The sequence below is a fragment of the Perognathus longimembris genome, chromosome 14, assembly GCF_023159225.1.
Source record: "Perognathus longimembris pacificus isolate PPM17 chromosome 14, ASM2315922v1, whole genome shotgun sequence".
In the NCBI taxonomy this organism is placed as follows: Eukaryota; Metazoa; Chordata; class Mammalia; order Rodentia; family Heteromyidae; genus Perognathus; species Perognathus longimembris.
In genome coordinates, this window is record NC_063174.1 from 12,840,760 (window position 1) to 12,860,490 (window position 19,731).

A 19,731-nucleotide genomic window follows, 5' to 3' on the forward strand; every position below is an offset into this window, starting at 1 on the left:
AAAAGTGTTCACCTCGTATACATGAAGCCCTGGGTTCAATTCCTCAGCACCACATATATAGAAAAAAGCTGGAAGTGGCGCTGTGGCTCAAGAGATAGAGTGCTAACCTTGAGCAAAAAGAAGCCAGGAATAGTGCTCAGGCCCTGAGTCCACACCCCAGGGCTGACAACAAAAACAAAACAAAATTGTTCAGATACACAATTTTTTTTTTTGCTAGGTAAATTAAAAGTACTGATACAAGGTCTTTTCATTCTATTGCCTTTAAAAGCATACACCATTAGTGCAGTGCTTACAAGAATATGGTCTATGGCAAAGGACACGTAACACAGGGCATAGGCATGTATGATAAATCGTCCAGTCAGAGTCCAGCAGAGTCCTAAGAAAATTGACACATATATAAAACAAACTGCTTATAAGTTAATTTGGTAACTCCACCATTTTTAAGGCTAATTGCCTACTTGTGTTATTTGCCACATTGGTCTAGAGCTCCATGATTCTATAATTTTGGAATATTATCACACTTCCTCTAGGTAAGAAAAAAAGAAACAAGGGAATGGAAACTTCAGTCTTGCCAAGTTGGTTATTTTGGGCTGCTAATTCTGGTAGCAGAAATTCACATAGAATTGATTTTTACTTTCAGAAGTATACAAATTTCCAAACCTTAAAAAAAAATTAGGGCTGGGGGGCTGGGGATATGGCCTAGTGGCAAGAGAGCTTGCCTTCCATACATGAAGCCCTAGGTTCAATTCCCCAGCACCAGATATACAGAAAATGGCCAGAAGTGGCGCTGTTGTTCAAGTGGCAGAGTGCTAGCCTTGAGCAAAAAAGAAGTCAGGGACAGTGCTCAGGCCCTGAGTCCAAGGCCCAGGACTGGCAAAAAAAAAAATAGGGCTGGGAATGTGGCTTAGCAGTAGAGTGCTTGCTACCATGCATGAAGCCCTGGGTTTGATTCCTCAGTAGCACAGAAAAGGTTAGAAGTAGACTGGGGATATGGCCTAGTGGCAAGAGTGTTTGCCTCTTATACATGAGGCCCTGGGTTCAATTCCCCAGTACCACATATACAGAAAATGGCCAAAAGTGGTGCTGTGGCTCAAGTGGTAGAGTGCTAGACATGAGCAAAAGAAACTAAGGAACAATGCCCAGGCCCTGAGTCCAAGCCCCAGGACTGGCAAAAAAAAAAAAAAAACTTAGGGCACACTATGGCAAGGAATAACAGAGGCAGAGAATACAAAAGACTGGTAAAAGTATGAAAGTTTTAATGTAGCAGTAGATGGGAAATCCTATGTGAAAAGAACAATCACAGGGCTGGGGATATAGCCTAGTGGCAAGAGTGCCTGCCTCGGATACACGAGGCCCTAGGTTCGATTCCCCAGCACCACATATACAGAAAACGGCCAGAAGCGGCGCTGTGGCTCAAGTGGCAGAGTGCTAGCCTTGAGCGGGAAGAAGCCAGGGACAGTGCTCAGGCCCTGAGTCCAAGGCCCAGGACTGGCCAAAAAAAAAAAAAAAGAACAATCACAAACAGAAATCTACAAAGGGAAGGTGAACCATATAAAACATCCCATACGATAAATTCAAAAGAAATGCTACAGTCTGCCTCTTCAGGTCAGGTGCTATCTGAGAATTAACTGTATTTTCTTTTACAATAAAAGTGACTTACATTTTCAGACACACAGGGTCCTTTAGAATTAAGAGATACACAGGGTCCTATGGCTCCTGAAATCTTTATTTCCCTTGAGGTCTGCAAAATAAGAATATACTGTTTGATTTCCCCAGACAAGACTAGATGTTCATAAGTATTAAGAATATAAGCTATTCCTCCATATTTAATACTAGGAAGTAAATCAAAATATACTAACATTAAAAATAACTAGCTTCTGAGTTCTTCTACACTGATAATTATCAGATTTAAAAATCAATCACTAATTTTAATCCTCTATTTCCATCAGCCCATAGTCAGTCTCCATTTGGAAACCTGTCCCTAAGTTCAAACTCAGCATACTCAAACTTTAGACATCAAACGGCATACTCAAACGCATCTCAAACTTTAGACATCATTTACTATTGTTCCTTGATAGCAGGTATAGGAAACCATCTTTCTGCTAAGAGTCATTTGGATATTTATAGTATCATTCTAGGGCCATACAAAATTGTGAATACAGGCAGGAGGACCACAGACAGTTGGAGAAGCATTGTCTATACCAAATGATTTTGAGGGGTTGGGGATATGGCCTAGTAGTAAAGTGCTCGCCTCATATAAATGAAGCCCTGAGTTCGATTCCTCAGCACCAAATATATAGAAAAAGCCAAAAGTGGTGCTGTGGCTCAAGTGGTAGAGTGCTAGCCTTGAGCAAAAAGAAGCCAGGGACAGTGCTCAGGCCCTGAGTTCAAGCCCCAGGATTGGCAAAAAAAAAAAAAAATGATTTTGAGAACTTTATCTGGCCTGAAGGTGGATGTTTTCCACCTCAGGTCTACAGAAAATGGTCTCTTTCCAGCCTGTACAGCCACCAAAATTTAAACTTCCATATCACCACCTACCTAAAAACATTAAAGGCCAATTTGTTTTCTTGAGATTCTTTTCCTGACCAATCCTAAATACCACTGTCAGATATTTATTACTCAAAACACAGTTCTTGGGGCTGGAAGTGTGGCTCAAGTGCTATCATCAGCCTAGCAAGGGCAAGATCCTGAGTTCAAACCACAGTATCATTTTTTTTAAGTTCTTCATTAACCTACAAATGACTTCTACAGACATATGTTTCTTCAAACAACAACCTACCCACAAAAATGACACTGTTGCTTTTATATCCCCAAATAAACCAGCTACTAGCTACTATCACTTAGCATTTTTCTCAAGCATTTTATGTACAGTCTCACCTGACTCTTCTCACATATAGGCTCCTAACTAAAATGTATTCTCCTATCTTTCAAAAAAATCTCCCCTGAAATAAATAATGTCCTATATATGTTCGGTTTTTTTCCCTTGAACTTTTAGAGTACTTTCAGTTTCTACTGTTATTTCATTCTTTCACATGTTAGTCTCATTTCTCATCACTTAAGACCTTCACTTTAAGTATCCTGACACACATAATACTAGCTACTCAGGAGGCAGAGATCTGAAGATCACAGTTAAAAGCCAGCCCATGCAGAAAAGCCCATGAGACTCCTATCTCTAATTAATCACCAAAAAGCCAGGAGTGGAACTGTAGTTTAAGTGGTAAAGTGCCAGCCTTTAGCTTAAAAAGAAAAGCACTATAACCCTGAATTCAAGCCCCAGTATCAGGGCTTCAAATAAACAAATTAAACAAATAAATAAAAGTAAATAAATACTATAGATATTTATATATTATATGCTGGTATATATGCTTATATATATAAACTAATAAATATATTTTAATATGTTTATATTCTACTTAATAAAGTTTCAAAATCAGTGTTTATATCAGTATACATATAACTGTCTTTAGGTTTCCTTTAAATCCAAATTTAAAATGAATCAAAAAACTGCAACTAATCCAAAACTGTTTTGTACCATTTCAAGTCTGAAATGACATTCTTCAAGTTTAAAATACATAGTTTCCTCTTAGATAATTGATGCACCTAAGAAGAGAAAACAATCTACCACTAAATTAAATCAATTTAGCAATAAAAAGGATAAAACATACAACTGGGTGCAGTAGAAGCATGCCTATTCCAACATCCAGGAAGCTGAGGCAGTAGGACCAAGAGTTAAGTGGCCAGCCTTGACTTCATGGCAAGACCCTGTCTCAAAAATGATAAACAAGGGGAGGGGGGAGGGGGGAATGAGGGAGGAGGTAACAAACAGTACAAGAAATGTATCCAATGCCTAACGTATGAAATTGTAACCTCTTTGTACATTATTTTGACAATAAAAAAAATTTTTTTAATGATAAACAAGAACACTTTAAGCCGGGTGCCGGTGGCTCATGTATGCAATCCTAGCTACTCAGGAAGCTGAGAGCTGAGGATCGCAGTTCAAAGCCAGTCCAAAGAGGAAAATTAGGAAAGTCCGTGAGACTCCTATCTCTAATTAATCACCAGAAAACCAGAAGTGGTGCTGTGGCTCAAGTGGGGTAGAACACTAGCCTTGAGTTGAAGAGCTCAGGGACAGCGCCCAGGCCCAGAGTTAGCCCCACAACCAACAAAAAAAAAAAAAAAGAAAAAAAAAGTTAAAGCCAGTATAAATAAACAATAGAGTTAAAAGAAATTTTACCTATATAATTCTACTTTATTCACAAGTGTCCAGAAATGCTTAATCTCATTGTATATATAATGTTAACAGATCTTCCTATTGAAAAACATCTCTCACTCAAGGTTTCAATATATATATATATAAATTGTTTTTGACTAGTATTTTTACAATAAGATCAAGCCTATGGGGCTGGGGATATAGCCTAGTGGCAAGAGTGCCTGCCTCGGATACACGAGGCCCTAGGTTCGATTCCCCAGCACCACATATACAGAAAACGGCCAGAAGCGGCGCTGTGGCTCAAGTGGCAGAGTGCTAGCCTTGAGCAGGAAGAAGCCAGGGACAGTGCTCAGGCCCTGAGTCCAAGGCCCAGGACTGGCAAAAAAAAAAAAAAAAAAAAAAAAAAAAAGATCAAGCCTATGAATTCCTCTTCATAATCATAACACACATATCAAGTTTGAGTTCTTACCTTTATTTCTAATGTACCACCAAAGCCCATTTTAAACTGTCCATGCATATCTTTGGTGAAGACTCGCTGAAAAGTTTGCTTAAATAAGGAAGTGTTGAAAGAGTCACCCATAACCATGTATCCTCTGCACAGAAAAAACAAAACACAATGTATGTAACAGCTAGGTCACATGCTACCCTGCAGATATACTACACTCAAGATTACAAGAAACTAGCAAGCTAATTCCAAAATGTGTGTGTGTGTGTGTGTTTGCACCTGTGCATAGTCAAACTCAGGGCCTGCAAGCTGTCCCTTACATTTTTCACTCAAGGATGGTGTTCTACTACTTAAGATACAACCCCACTTAGGCTTTTTAGTGGTTAACTGCAGATAAAAGCCTTATGGACTTTCCTGCCCCAGATGGCTTCAAATCGTGATCCTTAGATCTCAGCCTCTTAAGTAACTAAAATTACAGCTATGAACAACCAACACTTGGCTTACATGGCTAACTTTTAAGGTATGTGAATTATAAATAAAAAATGCTACTGAAATACTGAAACTTGGGGATATTAGAATTTTCAAACAGGGGCTGGGAATATGGTCTAATGGTAAAGTGCTCACCCTGTATACATGAAGCCCTGGGTTCGATTCCTCAGCACCACATATATAGAAAAAGCTGGAAGTGGTGCTTTGGCTCAAGTGGTAGAGTGCTAGCCTTGAGCAAAAAGAAGCCAGGGACAGTGCTCAGGCCCTGAGTTCAAGCCCCAGGACTGGCAAATCAAAACAAAAACAAAATAGAATTTTCAAACAGAACTTGTGACTTTACAATTCTGTATAAAAAAAATCAAAGTGAGGGGCTAGGTATACAGCCTAGTGGCAAGAGCGCTTGCCTCGTATACATGAAGCCCTGGGTTCGATTCCCCAGCACCACATATACAGAAAATGGCCAGAAGTGGCGCTGTGACTCAAGTGGCAGAGTGCTAGCCTTGAGCAAAAAGAAGCCAGGGACAGTGCTCAGGCCCTGAGTCCAAGGTCCAGGACTGGTAAAAAAAAAAAAAAAATCAAAGTGAAAAAGCTTTATGCAAGACACACTAAAACCATTAGCAAAGGTTGTTCTGAAGTAGTAAGACAACAAAGATGCTTTTACTTTCCTGAACTATCATTATTGGTTTATATTTGCAAACTATCATTATTAACTTAGAATTTGATAACAAATTCCCATACATACCCAGTAAGGTTGGGACAGCACTTCATCTCCAGGAGGCCTGTCTGATCTAATGCACAAGCATAGATATCGATAACGTGGCCGGTTGTAGCAGCTCGATTAGCCAATGCTTCAAAATGCTATAAAGGATTTTTTTAATTAAATAAAATTATTTTAAAACATTCATTTTGCAGTCTTCTTTTCTATTAACCGATCAAAATAATGTAAGACTAAAAGAAAACTTCACTTAAATATTTGTTCTTATTTGATTTTCTATAATGTCTCATAAAAATGATACAACTTCTAAAATATGACCATTTCATTCTTTTATTCAAAGCTACAATTTCTAAATAAAATAACTCATAGGAAGTCATACTGAACATCCTTATTTTTCATATGTAAACATAGTAAAACAACACAGAATTCTTTTTTTCTAGCATTAGTCACACTAAGTTGACAAAATCATTAAAAGAAGTATTACCAAAAGCAGGAAGAAAAAAATCTCAACCATTTTCTGTGCTTTAACCAAGAAAAATTACAAGTTTTTGAAAGAAAAACTAGTTGGTGGACTGGGAATATGGCCTAGTGGTAGAGTGCTTGCCTCATATACAGGAAGCCCTGGGTTCAATTCCTCGGCACCACATATATAGAAAAAGCCAGAAGGGGTGCTGTGTCTCAAGTGGTACAATGCTAGCCTTGAGCAAAAAGAAGCCAGGGACAGTGCTCAGGCCCTGAGTTCAAACCCCAGGACTGGAAAAAAAAAAAAAAGAAAAGAAAAGAAAAACTAGTTGGCAGGGGAAAAAAGCATTTAAACTAGGCTCACACCTGTAATCCTAGCTACTCAGGAGGCTGAAACCTGAGGATCATAGTTTGAAGCCAGCCATGGCAAGAAAGTCCATGAGACTCTAATCTCCAATACACTGCTCAGAAAGAGTTGGAAATGAGGCTGTGGCTCAAGTGGTGGAGCACTTATCCTTGAGCACAAACAGGCTCAGGCTCAGGGACAGTGCCCAGGCCCTAACTTCAAGCATTTACTAACTGTGACAAAATTATGTCACTAAATATTTTCAAGAATATGACTGTTAAAAATATGAAATAACTAAACCTCTGAATTAAAAATTAACAAGGATTTTAACAAGCACAACCAATATAAAAGAGTCCATAATCATCATTAATGAAATACTCTTGCACCAATTCCAAAATGCATCATTAGAGGAATAGAAAAGAATTCACAAGAACAAGATGCCAGTGAATTCAAGTTATGAACAGAAAATAGTAGGGATGGCCTAATGGGTAAGAGAAAAACTGCAAAATATAAGAGACTTTCCTAAAAAGAGAGTCTACAGGATTTCTCTCAGGAGCATCTTTAAATGGATACCCTTCAGACCCACTACTAAGTTTTGCAGTATTTCAAACCAGAGCCATAAAGACATGGCTCAAGTGACTGAATGGCAACTAAGCAAATACAAGACCCTGATCTCCAAACTCGTGTGTGTGTGTGTGTGTGTGTGTGTGTGTTTGTGTGTTTATTATGCCTTTGAATAGCATTATATTATCAGATTTCTTATCTGAACACTGTCAAAAATACTGTATTCTTTCCCTCCCATAAAAAGAATACCTGCTTTTAAGTGGTGAAGCTTAAGTGGCAAACTGCATGCCTAGCAAGTACAAGGCCTAGTTCCTTCCCCATCAACACAAGGGGTTGGGTGGAATTTTTTTTAACTATACTCATATTCTAATAAGGAAAAAAGACTTAGAAAACCAAATTACCTTAGTTCCCTTCTTAACATATTTGGCATTATCTTTATCAATGTCATGCCAGGATCTTATAGGTGTCTTCAGTTCATCTCCCACCACCATTCCAGGCCCCTGAGTAGCAGGACCACCAATGAACATCATGATCCGAGCACCAGTGTTGGGAAAAGTACACTGCAGAAAACAAGGAATTCATCAAAAGAGGCTCAAGAAAACAAAAACATGCAGCTATACGTCTCTGAGAATGAGTTCTAATACATTATTTCAAGAGAAAGGAAAGCATTATTTCTAAGGAATTAGCACTATTCCCAGGAAATAAGTGTTTAAAAGAAAGTTAAAAAACAAGTTGTATGAACAATTCTCTTTTAAAATCCTCAATAGATATTTCTAATTTTAAAAGAATCTATAACCAAGTGCTGGTAGCTCACACATATAATCCTAGCTACTCAGGAGGCTGGGATTTGAGGATCACAGTTCGAAGCCAGCCAGGGCAGCAAAGTCCATGAGATTGTTACAACCACCAGAAAACTGGAGGAGGCACTGTGGCTCAAGGTGGTAGAGTGCTAGCTTATAGCAAAAGAGCTCAGGGACAGTGCCCAGGCCAAGTTCAACCGCAAGACTGACACCCCCCCCAAAAAAAAAATACTAATAAAAAAATAAAAGAGGGCTGGAAATGTGGCTTAGTGGTAGAGTGCTTGCCTAGCATACACAAAGCCCTAGGTTCGATTCCTCAGTACCACATAAACAGAAAAGGCCAGAAGTGGCGCTGTGGCTCAAGAGGTAGAGTGCTAACCTTGAGCAAAAAGAAGTCAGGGACAGTGCTCAGGCCCTGAGTCCAATAAAAATAAAAGAATGTATAAACCAAACCCCTATCAACAGCATTTCTCTTGTTTAAATACATAGCAGTAAAAAGAAAAGGCATCTTTTTCTGCTTTGCTGTTGCTGTTGTTTTAGTTTTCTGCTTAATATATAGCATGCATACTTGAAGCTGACCCATTTGAGTATTCAAATCTACTTATCCATCTTCCTACAGCCAGTGAAATGGCAGAAAAAGCACTGCTTAAAAAAATAAGTCAATTAGCCAGGCACTGGTGACTCACACTTATAATCCTAGCTATTCAGGAGGCTGAGATGTGAGGATCGTGATTTGAAACCAGCCTAAGAAGGAGTCCATGAGATTCTTAGCTCCAGCAAACTACTAAAAAAGCCAAAAGCAGAGCTGTGGCTCCAGTGGTAAAGCACTAGCTTTGAGCAAAAAAGTTCAGGGTCAGCACTCAGGCCTTAATTTCAAGACCTAGAACCAGCAAAAATAATAATAAGTCAACAGCGCTGAGGATGTAGCTCAGTGGTAAAGTGCTTGACAAGCATACATGAGATCATAGGTTTGATCTCCAGCAATACACACACACACACACACACACACTCACACACACACACACACTCACACACACACACACACTGTATTCCAAAACAAATTCCTCCTCACTACCTCAAGAAGTCCCACAGCAATGGAAAGAGCCACTCCTGAGGAACGCAAAGGTCTCTTGCCCTGTGGGACAGGCCAAGGGTCTCTCTGAAGTTCTCCCAGAAGATCTGTGAGATTCATGTCTATTTTCTGCACTGGCTGTAAGAATCTGCAAAATAAAATTGAATTGAAACAAAACCATTTATAGCTGGGTGCCAGTGGCTTATGTATGTAACCCAAGCTTCTTAGGCGGCTGAGATCTGGTGATTTCAGTTCAAAGCCAGCCCATACAAGAAAGTCAGTGAGACTCTTATCTCCAATTAACCACCAGAAAACCAGAAGTGGCAGAGTGCTTGCCTTGAGCAAAAGAGCTTAGGACAGCACCCAGGCCCTCAACTTAATTAAGAACCATGATCCCACAATTGAGAAAGAAGGAAGGAAAAAAGGAAAGAAAGAAAGCACTTATAGATGTGAAGCTTGAAGAAACTTTCCTAGAAATAGAGAAAAATACTTTGGGTATACAATAAAACAGTGGTTCTGAAACTTTATTACATCAGAATCTGCTGAGGGCTTCTTTAAAACCAGACTTGTTTTAGTTTTAATAGGTCTGGGGTAGGGCCCAAGGTCTGCCTTGCAAATGAGCAACACAACTGGTCTTCAATTTTTTTAATTAAAAAAATCAAATCAACTATTACATCAGGACTTCATCTTTCATTTACTCTATTACGTTCTAAAGCTGCTGAAATACTTATGAGAAGATACACGAACTCACTTTTAGTTACGGAACTTTTGTTTACAAGGTTTAAGAGAAAAGGCTACCAACAAATTTAAAAAGGTAAAAAGCTTTTGAGGCCTTATTTTGACTTGACCTCCCTCAAACCTCGAAAATTATGCTTTCATGAAGTTAAAAGTAAGAAGTCTGCCAGGAAGCAGTGGCTCACACCTGCAATCCTAGCTGCTCAGGAGGTTGAGATCTAAGGATAACAGTTCAAAGCCAGCCTAGGCAGGAAACTCCTAGAGACTCTTATATCCAATTAAGCACCCAAACAGGAAGTGGAGCTGTGGCTCAAGTGGTAGAGCACTAACCCTGAGCACTAACACTGAGCAAAAAAAGCTAAGTAACAGCACCCAGGCCATGAGTTCAAATATCAGGACTGGCACTACATTTTTTTTTAAAGCCAGGAAATATCTAAACTAAATTCCTTACATTGCAATGACAAAAAATGAGTATCAAGAGCTGGGAATATGGCTTAGCAGTAGAGTGCTTGCCTAGCATCAATGAGGCCCTGAGTTCAATTCCTTGATACCACATGAACAAATAATAAATAAGGTTAGTTTAAAATGAGTACAAGTGACATTACTCTGTCTTAACTCCAGATGAGTGCATGACTCAAGTTATACAGTGCCTGCCTAAAAAGTATAAGGCCTAGAGTTCAATCCCTAATGCCAAGAGATTATACTACTGCAAACCAATTATATTCCTAAAAACATTTACTCGTACAGTATCATGAAACTCATATGCTCAAGGGTATGAGATGTTTAAAATAGCTGCATGAATTATAAATTCTGTTCATCATATTATTACCTATTGGAAGGAGGCGGCTGCTGTACCTGAGGACCACGTGTTGCTTGAGTTACTGGTACTTTAGCAAGCCCCAGCATTTCCTGTAAAGAGATTATTAATCTGAGCGATACTGATTGATTTACAAAGAGTTATGAACCTATTTACCATGTACAAGGTGCTATGCTAGAAATTAGGGACGCAAAAATAAAGAACACAACAAGATCTCTTTCCTCAGAAGACAAGCACTCCAGTTGGAGACACTGTAAGGAAAGCAATACTAATTCAATGAAATTATCATCATGAGAAAGCAAAGTTCAAGGTGTTATATAAGCAAAATGGAGGATTATTAATTTATAAATATTCATATCTGACTCAGAGTCGAAGTAAGGTCATGTGACTGGATATGGTAGCACACACCTGAGTCCTAGCACTAGAGTCTGACTGAAGCTAAAAGATTTTGAGTTCAAGGCCAGCCTGAGATACATAAGAGTTCCAGGTCAGCTTGAACTGAATGAAACTGTCTCAAAAAAGAAAACAAACTTAGTCTTAACAGAGTAAACATATATAACAATCATGTCTACAAACCTACCTAGTATGTACCAGATTCTGAGCTTACCTCTTTATATGTATTATTGACATGATAAAATGATAAAATAGGGGCTGGAAATATGGTCTAGTGGAAGAGTGCTTGCCTAGCAACCCTGGATTTGATTCCTCAGCACCACATATATAGAAAAAGCCACAAGTGGTACTGTGGCTCAAGTGGTAGAGTGCTAGCTAGTCTTGAGACTTAAAAGACGCTCAGGGACAATGCCCAGGCTCTGAGTTCAAGGCCCAGGACTGGCAAAATAAAATAAAATAACCACTCATTTAGAAATTAATAACAAATCTACAGCCTGACAAGTTCGTATGCTAAGTTCGTATGCTCCTTTGCCCCAGAAGAAAAGCCATGTTTTCCTCAATGAAAAACATTTGATAGGAATGTGTGTCTGTGTATGTAGCCACAGTTCACCTATTAATAACTCTCATGCCTGAAAATATTTCCTTTGCCAAACATAGCCAAGTGCTCAGTTCCTACATGAAATGGCAAAAGCAAAAGCAAGTTGGGCACCAATGGCTCATATCTATAATCTTAGCTAGTAGTCAGAAGGTTGAGATGTAAGGATCTCGCTTCACAGCCAACCCAGGCAGGAAAGCCTGTGAGACATTTATCTCTAAAAGCCAGAAGTAGAACTGTGGCTCAAGTGATAGAACCCTATTCTTGAGCAAAAGAAGCTCTGGGACAGAGCCTAGCTCCTGAGTTCAAGCTCTAGGTCTAGCACTCACACACAAAAGCAAAAGCTAATGCTATGTGATTGTTCTCTCTTAGCCTGAAGCACAACTCTTCTCTAAACCCTTTAAATCTCTAGAAAAATATCTCCAACTATTATAAAGATACAATTGAGAGAGTCTTCAGTACAGAGCTGGAGGCTCATGGTAGAGCACCTCCCTAGAATGCACAAGGTCCTAGATTAAATCCTCTGTACAACAACAAAAGTATTCTACCCACAAAAAAAAAAAAAACTTCCATTTGCATGATAGCAATTTAAGGCAAACAAGACAAAACTGATGTGAACACTGCCTTTGTGTTATAATACAATTATATTAATCATTCAATTTTTTAAATTTCCAGAAACATTCAGAAGACACTTATAAACACATGTATTGATATTCACACATAATTAAAAACTATCACTCTTCTTACCTGCAGTTGTTTGGCAGATAGATCTTTTGTTCCTCTAAAGACGTAGCTTTTTGAAATGCCTTCACATCCAAGCTCATGAACCTGCACCATTCTCCCAAAAGTAATAAGTCCAACCAAAGCTGTTGGTGGCAAGAGACTTAATGACATCTGCATGGATTCCTTCAAGGCTTGTAAGTCTTCATCTTCCATGCACGTATCAACCACGTAGAGAAATATCAAAGGCATCTGAGGACCACGCTTTTAAGAAAATTTTGCAATAAGAAAAAACACATTTTCAAAAAGTATTAACACATCAATATAATATTTAGGACAGTCAATCGAGGACTCATTAACTAATGCAAAGAAATTCTGTACAAACAATGCAATACTAATTAAGCAATAACAAAAATAAAGTAGGTTATATGTGTTGCTATGGAGAGATAACTTAGAAACTGTATTGAGTTAAAGAATAAGTTCAAATACAATATAATCCAGGCACCAGTAACTCATGCCTGTAACCCTCGCTACTCAGGAGGCTAAGATCTGAGGATCCCATTTCCAAGCCAGCCCAGACAGGAAAAGTCTGTGAGACTCTTATATCCAATTAACCACCAAAAAGTCAGGGTCAGCACCCAGGCCCTGAATTCAAGACTCTAAATCAGGACCCTCCTCCCCCCAAAAAAATTCCTATAATTACACAAAGGGAACGTTGATTTTCTATTTGATTGCATGAAGTTTACTTTGCTTTTGAGTCTCCATGTCACAAGCTTTTATTTAATGGCTAAAGAATGGAGAAGAAGGACTACTGCTTGCAAATCAACTTTCTAAGCCTGAATTTCATGGAAAAGGTATTTCTTTACTTTTTTTTTTGGCCAGTCAGTCCTGGGCCTTGGACTCAGGGCCTGAGCACTGTCCCTGGCTTCTTTTCGCTCAAGGCTAGCACGCTGCCATTTGAGCCACAGTGCCACTTCTGGCCCTTTTCTATATATGTGATGCTGGGGAATCGAACCCAGGGCTTCATGTATACGAGGGCAAGCACTCTTGCCACTAGGCCATATTCCCAGCCCCTTTCTTTACTTTTAAATAAAAAAATCAGTAACTATGTTTTAAGCCAAGCTTGGTGGTTCCCACCTGTAGTGTCAGCTACTTGGGAGGAGAACTTCAATCAGCAAGTTAAAGAAAAGATTAGTCAGCACAGGAAGACCCCCATCTCATTTAAAGAAAAAAAAGTTTAAAGAAATAAAGAGAAGTAATATATACAAAATAACTATCTAAGAATTAATTAGGTTATTGGAGAATCAGAAACTAACCAGGGTAGCCAAATTGTTGAGTGATGCCAATAAACTATAATTCTGTTTTCTATACAACATTCAGAAAAACTACTATTTCCACTAAACTGTTAAGGGAAGAAAAATGATCTTCCCAATGCAAAACATGTTCATTAATTAGAGTTAGGGGTACATTAACAGACTTAATTATCATAGTAACTAAGTATTTGTAAAAAGACTTTCCAATTACAAAACAAAATTGACACTTTACTTACTCAATATAGCAAATCACACATCCTACCCAGTATCTAATCACCCATCAACTAACTACATCAGAGAAATAATTTACAAAGGTAGGTTCTTACTTTTGAAGGCTCATTAACTCAGTGAGCTGTAATGCATTTAAAGCCATCTGAAGCTAGACACAGTGGCTTACACCTATAATCCTAACAATTTAGGAGATGGAAGTAGGAAAACGTACTTGGTTCAAGGCCAGCCTAAGCAAAAATAATCAGCATGAGTCTATCTTGCTAACCCTATAATGCCTGCCTTTAATCCAAGCTATGCAGGGAGCAAAGACAGGATGAACATACTCTGGGATGGCCTGGGAGAAAAGTGTCAGACTCTGCTAGATACCACTGGCTCACATCTATCCAACTACTCAGCAGTATGGTGGTTCAAGACAAAGCTAGGCAAAAAAGTCCATGAGATTCCACCTGTAAAATAATCAGCAAAAGCAAGGCACAAGCCAGGCACCAGTGGCTCACAACTATAATCCTAGCCGATTAAAAGGCTGAGATCTGCAAATAGAGGTTAGAAGCCAGCCTGGCAGATAAATCTGTTAGAATTTTTTTTTTTTTGGGGGGGGGGGCAGTCCTAGGCTGTGAACTCAGGGCCTGAGCACTGTCCCTGGCTTCTTTTTTGCTCAAGGCTAGCACTCTGCCACTTGAGCCACAGTGCCACTTCTGGCCATTTTCTGTATATGTGGTGCTGAGGAATCAAACCCAGGGCCTTATGTATACGAGGCAAGCACTCTTGCCACTAGGCCATATTCCCAGCCCCTCTGTTAGACTTTTATTTCCAAATAACTAGGGAAAAAAATCACGAAGTGGAGGCATGTCTCCAGATGTAGAATATTAGCCTTGAGCAAAAATGCCGAGGCTCTGAATTTAAACCCCAGGATAAACACTAAATAATATTCCACTAACCTATCTGAAAAAAAGTTAACAGGACTGGGAGAGTTTGCTACTAAGCAGTAGTGGGATGGCTTAGCAAAAACCAAGTTCAAGCAACAGTACTTAAAAAAAAAAATTGGCTTTCAGATAAAAAATAGCTAAGGCAAAAAAAGGCTGAAGTTGTGGCTCAAAATCTCAAGACCTTTAATTTAAACCCATACTGCCAAAAAAAATTTTTTTAATTAAAAATTCAGGGCTGAGAATGTGGCTTAGTGGTAGAGGGCTCGCCTAGCATGCATGAAGCCATATAATCAGAAAAAGCCAGAAGCGGCACTGTGGCTCAAGAGGTAGAATGCTGGCCTTGAGCAAAAAGAAGCCAGGGACAGTGCTCAGGCCCTGAGTCCCAAGCCCCAGGACTGGCAAGAAAAAAAAAAAAATATATATATATATGTATACATATGTGTATATATGTATATATATATATATATATTAAAAACTCAACTGGGGGCTGGGAATATGGCCTAGTGGCAAGAGTGCTTGCCTCCTATACATGGAGCCCTGGGTTCAATTGAAGGGGGGAATGAAGAGTAAGGGTGAACCCCATTTTCAGGCAGCCCCCATTTTGTTGTCTGAGCAAACCCAGGGCAAGCTTATTAGGGCCCAGTTGGTCAAGAACTCTAACCGCCTGGGAATGCTTAACTCTAACCACTCCTAGAATGCCTCGAGCCTAGTGCCTCGAGCCCTGAGCCAATCAGATTTGTACCCATATCCTAATCTTGCTTGCTTGAACACCTGATTGCTGTAACTTTGTGTTTTGCCTTTATAAGCTCTGTGGAATCACAGCTCGGGGCTGCCTCCTAACCTCCGCTGTGTCAGTGGGTAGGACAAGGCCCGGGCCGCAGCCCCGCTTGAATAGTCTTGCCTTGTTATTGCATTTCGGAATGTCTGAGTCTCGGTGGCCTTCTTGATGGTCGTTTCGCGACTTGGCATAACACAATTCCCCAGCACCAAATATATAGAAAACAGCCAGGAGTGGCGCTGTGGCTCAAGTGGCAGAGTACTAGCCTTGAGCAAAAAGAAGGCAGGGACAGTGCTCAGGCCCTGAGTCCAAGGACTCAGGACTGGCAAAAAAAAAAAAAAAAAAAAAAAAAGCTCAACTGGACATTTATTTATTTTGACAAAAATTATTGCATATTTAAAACTTTGTACATATTTGTTCTCATATTCTTACCAGAACTACATATTCGATGCTAGAAAACTGAGGCAAAAGTTCAGCAGGCTGATTCTGTTCAGATATCCCAGCATAAGTTGGTGGAAACTACAAATAGAAATATACAGAAATTTTTAACTATTTGCCAGAAAGAGATAATTATAAATTGAAAATTATTTCATCACTTAATAATTAGTTTAATAATTAATTCTACACATGAGACATAATTATTTTATCCTTTGTAAATATGTATTTTCCTATATGACTAGTTATTACACATTAGCATCTACAATGGGTGTTTTCTTACCTGATTCCTTTGATAACAGAAGTTGCAAGCCCAGAGTTTTGCTCGATAATCCACTTGACTGTTTTAAGAAAAAGGCACATGAGATTATAATTTACTCCAGTTTCATAAGCATCTTAAGGGTTTTTGTTTTTGTTTTTGGTAGGGTTTGAACTCAGACCCTGGGTGCTGTCCATAAGCTCTTTTGATTACTCTACCACTTTGAGCCACAGCACCACTTTCCATTTTTTGAGTGGTTAATTGGAGATAAAAGTCTCATTGGGCCTTCTCTGCCCAGGCTGGCTTTAAACTCCAATACTCAGATCTCAGCCTCCTAAGTAGCTAGGATTATGTGCCCAGCATAAAGATCTTAATTTTAATAAAAATCCTTTCTTTTTAAAAACAGGAATGCACTCAAGTTGATAGTCAAAGTGATTTCTGAGGGAAAGTGGGAGTGCTGGGGATTGAATCTAGGGACCTCACAAACACCAAACACTCTATATAACTGTTACACCTTAGGCTTTTTTGGTTTCGATTTTGTTTTGTTTTGTTTTTGCCAGTCCTGGGGCTTGAGCTCAGGGCCTGGGCACTGACCCTGAGTTTCTTTTGCTCAAGGCTAGCACTCTACCACTTGAGCCACAGCACCACTTCCATCTTTTTCTGTGTATGTGGTACTGAAGAATCAAACTCAGGGCTTCATGCATGCTAGGGAAGCACTCTACCACTAAGCCACATTCCCAGCCCTACACATGTATTTTTATATAAGTGAGCAAGAAACAAACTATATTTTTAATGGTAGGCTACAAGTAGTATTTTCTATGTATGTTAATTACCATAAAGGATTCAAAACAGCACGGCAGGTGGTCCTACTGCACAGAACAGGCTCATATTGAATGGGTGGTAAGTCAGGTCTTTCCTTAAGAGGTGTAAACAAGGCTGCCACTGGAACAACCATTCTGGTAGCTTCCAGTCTACTTGATGGCCAAACATTCCAACTAAAGCGGACTCCATCTCGTTCTTCATTTTGTTGGATAAATTCCAAATAGGTCGTCATGGTTGAGGCTTGATGCTTATTTCTGAAACAAAATTAAATGATACTTGAAAAATCTAGGACCCTCTTATCTTATCTTCCTACTGCTAAGGATCCTAGTATGCTATCCCACATGTAGCAGTATTAACATATTACAGATCATGACGAAATGAAAACATTTATTCAGAAAAGAATTATCAGGCAATAACTCTACTTACAAAAAAGTAATGTCTCTGCATACTCTGCCTATAGGCCCAATATTGGGGATTTTTATCCTTTTTTATTCACTCTATAGCAAACATAATGGTAATAATACTAATGTAAAAGTATAAAACAATAAAAAAGAGGCAGAAGTAGGGAAGAGGGAATTAGATCTATGTTTTCTATGTACACTTTGCAATATATTCTACGGTAATAAAGATATCAAAATCCTAATGTTTTAGTATTTTGGTTTCCTATCCAAAAAAATCACAGGCTCTACTAAAGTTTCAAAAAGAGAATGCTTAATAGAATGTAACAGAAAAGAATTGCTCAATCTTAAAATTACTAAATTAAGTACAAAAGTCCTTTTGCAAACTAGCTTTACATAAAATAGCATTATTTGACAAGCACTTCATCTTCTAATATTAACGTGTTAGCATAAAAACTTAAAACCAAGCCAGCGCTGCTGGTGGCTCATTCCTGTAATTGTAGCTACTCAGGATGCTGGGATCTGAGGATCACAATTCAAAGATAACCTGAGCAGGAAAACTCTGAGACTCTTATCTCCAATTAACTACCAAAAAAGCTTGAGAGGGAGCCCTGGCTCAAGTGGTAAAATGCTAGCCTTTAGCAAAAAAAGCTCAGGAACAACACTCAGGCCCTGAGTTCCAGTCCCAAGACCAGCACACACACAACCTTAAGACTAAATTATTACAAACACACTATGTTAGCATCATTAACATACCAATCTTACTTAAAGTAATACACAACACAAGACCATCCTAAAGAAATGTTCCACCTTTCAGTATAATGACCTGTGAACTATTTTAACTAACTTCTCCTGTGACATATCACGTCACTTTAACCTAGTATATCAAATATTTTTTTGTTTGCTTGTTTGTCAGTCCTGGGGCTTGAACTCAGGGCTTGAGCACTGTCCCTAGCTTCTTTTTTGCTCAAGGCTAGTATACTCTACCACTTGAGCCACAGCGCCACTTCTGGCTTTTTCTATGTATGCGGTGCTGAGGAATCAAACCCAGAGCTTCATGCATATGAGGTGAGCACTCTACCAATAGGCCACATTCCCAGCCTTTACCACAGTATTTAAAAGGCTTCCTTTAGGACTGTTGAAGCCTAGGGCTGTTTTTCATTACTTTACTTTGGTCTTTTCATACATATCTAACAGAAAAACATAAAATTCCGGGTAAAATTCCATCTTCAATGAAATAAAATGATGAATAGCTGTAACATCTTTACTTGATTCATAAAATCAGGTAAAAATAGATGTACTTCTAACTTGATTCCCAAAATACTATCAAAGAGACACATGAATTTATATATAAATCTGAGACTTTTTCAAGCCAGTTGGTTTTGCTAGTTATTAGTGGCTTGAAGTGGGATGGTGACGTAGAGATTAAGAAAGTTCTGTGAACTCTGAATCTCCATTTAGTTGATTACAAGTGGGTTTACTATGACTTCTGGAAAACACTACAAATGGAATGGGAGCCCAACCGAAAAAAAAAGAAGTGTTCAGATCTGAAACTGAACTCTACTAGTAATCCAGGGTGCTTCACAGCACCATGCCCTTAGCCTCTCGGGCTCCTGAGGCTGAATTAGGGGTGAAGTCACCTGGGTTCAAAGTCTAGGGCACCAACGACCAGGTGAGAAATGAGCCAAGAAGCCCAGGGCCCAGGAGCGAAAGCCGGGTAGGAAGGCGTGTCGCCCCGGAGGGTGGGGTGGGTGCGGGGCGCGAACTTCCGTGCCCCCGGTCCAGAGGAGCTGGAGGGGGAAACCGGGGCGCCAGGCCCCAGGGTCTCCGAGCCGAGGGCGACAGGGGGCTCGCGGGTCGGCGTTCCCCGGACCGCGCCGGGCCGCAGCCTCCGGAGCGCCGAGCTCCACGCCGGGGCACCGAGCGGGCAGAGCCAGGACTAACGGAGACCGCGGCCCGCCGCCGCCGCCGCTACCGCCCCGGCTTCCGGCAGAGAGCCCGCACACCCCCGGGAAACGGACCGCAGGTGTCCGTGAAGTCAGTCCTTACCACAGCGTCCTTCCCCCGAGACCGACGCCGGTCGCAGCCTCTGTCAGTCCCTGCGGCCTCGCCCGAGCAACCCAGGCACCGCAGTCAGGGCCCCGCCCCCGGCGAACGCGAGGACCTCGGCCGGCCAACGAGGCAGGTGCGGCCTCTGCCACGTCAA

At 40.0% G+C, this 19,731-nt stretch overlaps 1 protein-coding gene across 2 annotated transcripts; it reads right to left on the reverse strand.

Moving 5' to 3' along the window:
* Nucleotides 1-1,609: 1,609 nt before the first annotated feature.
* Sec23a (SEC23 homolog A, COPII coat complex component) lies at nt 1,610-19,731 on the reverse strand. 2 transcript variants are annotated; one of them, XM_048362519.1, is made up of 11 exons: nt 19,575-19,731; nt 17,139-17,381; nt 16,330-16,387; nt 16,044-16,130; nt 12,391-12,627; nt 10,668-10,747; nt 9,107-9,251; nt 7,633-7,791; nt 5,887-6,002; nt 4,680-4,803; nt 1,610-1,741 (listed from the first exon to the last, which is right to left on the reverse strand). In XM_048362519.1, the coding sequence occupies exons 2-11, from the start codon at nt 17,357-17,359 to the stop codon at nt 1,625-1,627; spliced, it is 1,344 nt and encodes a 447-aa protein (XP_048218476.1). In that variant the 5' UTR covers nt 17,360-17,381; nt 19,575-19,731; the 3' UTR covers nt 1,610-1,624. The 2 variants fall into 2 exon arrangements, with proteins under 2 accessions (XP_048218476.1, XP_048218477.1); XM_048362520.1 differs by lacking the exon at nt 1,610-1,741 and adding an exon at nt 4,137-4,309.

What these genes read in the sequence shown, in the direction of transcription:
- Sec23a (XM_048362519.1), bottom strand. Translation starts at nt 17,359, where the DNA reads ATGACGACCTATTTGGAATTTATCCAACAAAATGAAGAACGAGATGGA. An exon ending in TCTGTTATCAAAGGAATCAG is followed by an intron (nt 16,131 to 16,329) that starts GTAAGAAAACAC and finishes TTCTATTTGTAG; the next exon opens with TTTCCACCAACTTATGCTGG. An exon ending in CAGCCGCCTCCTTCCAATAG is followed by an intron (nt 9,252 to 10,667) that starts GTAATAATATGA and finishes TTTATTTTGCAG; the next exon opens with ATTCTTACAGCCAGTGCAGA.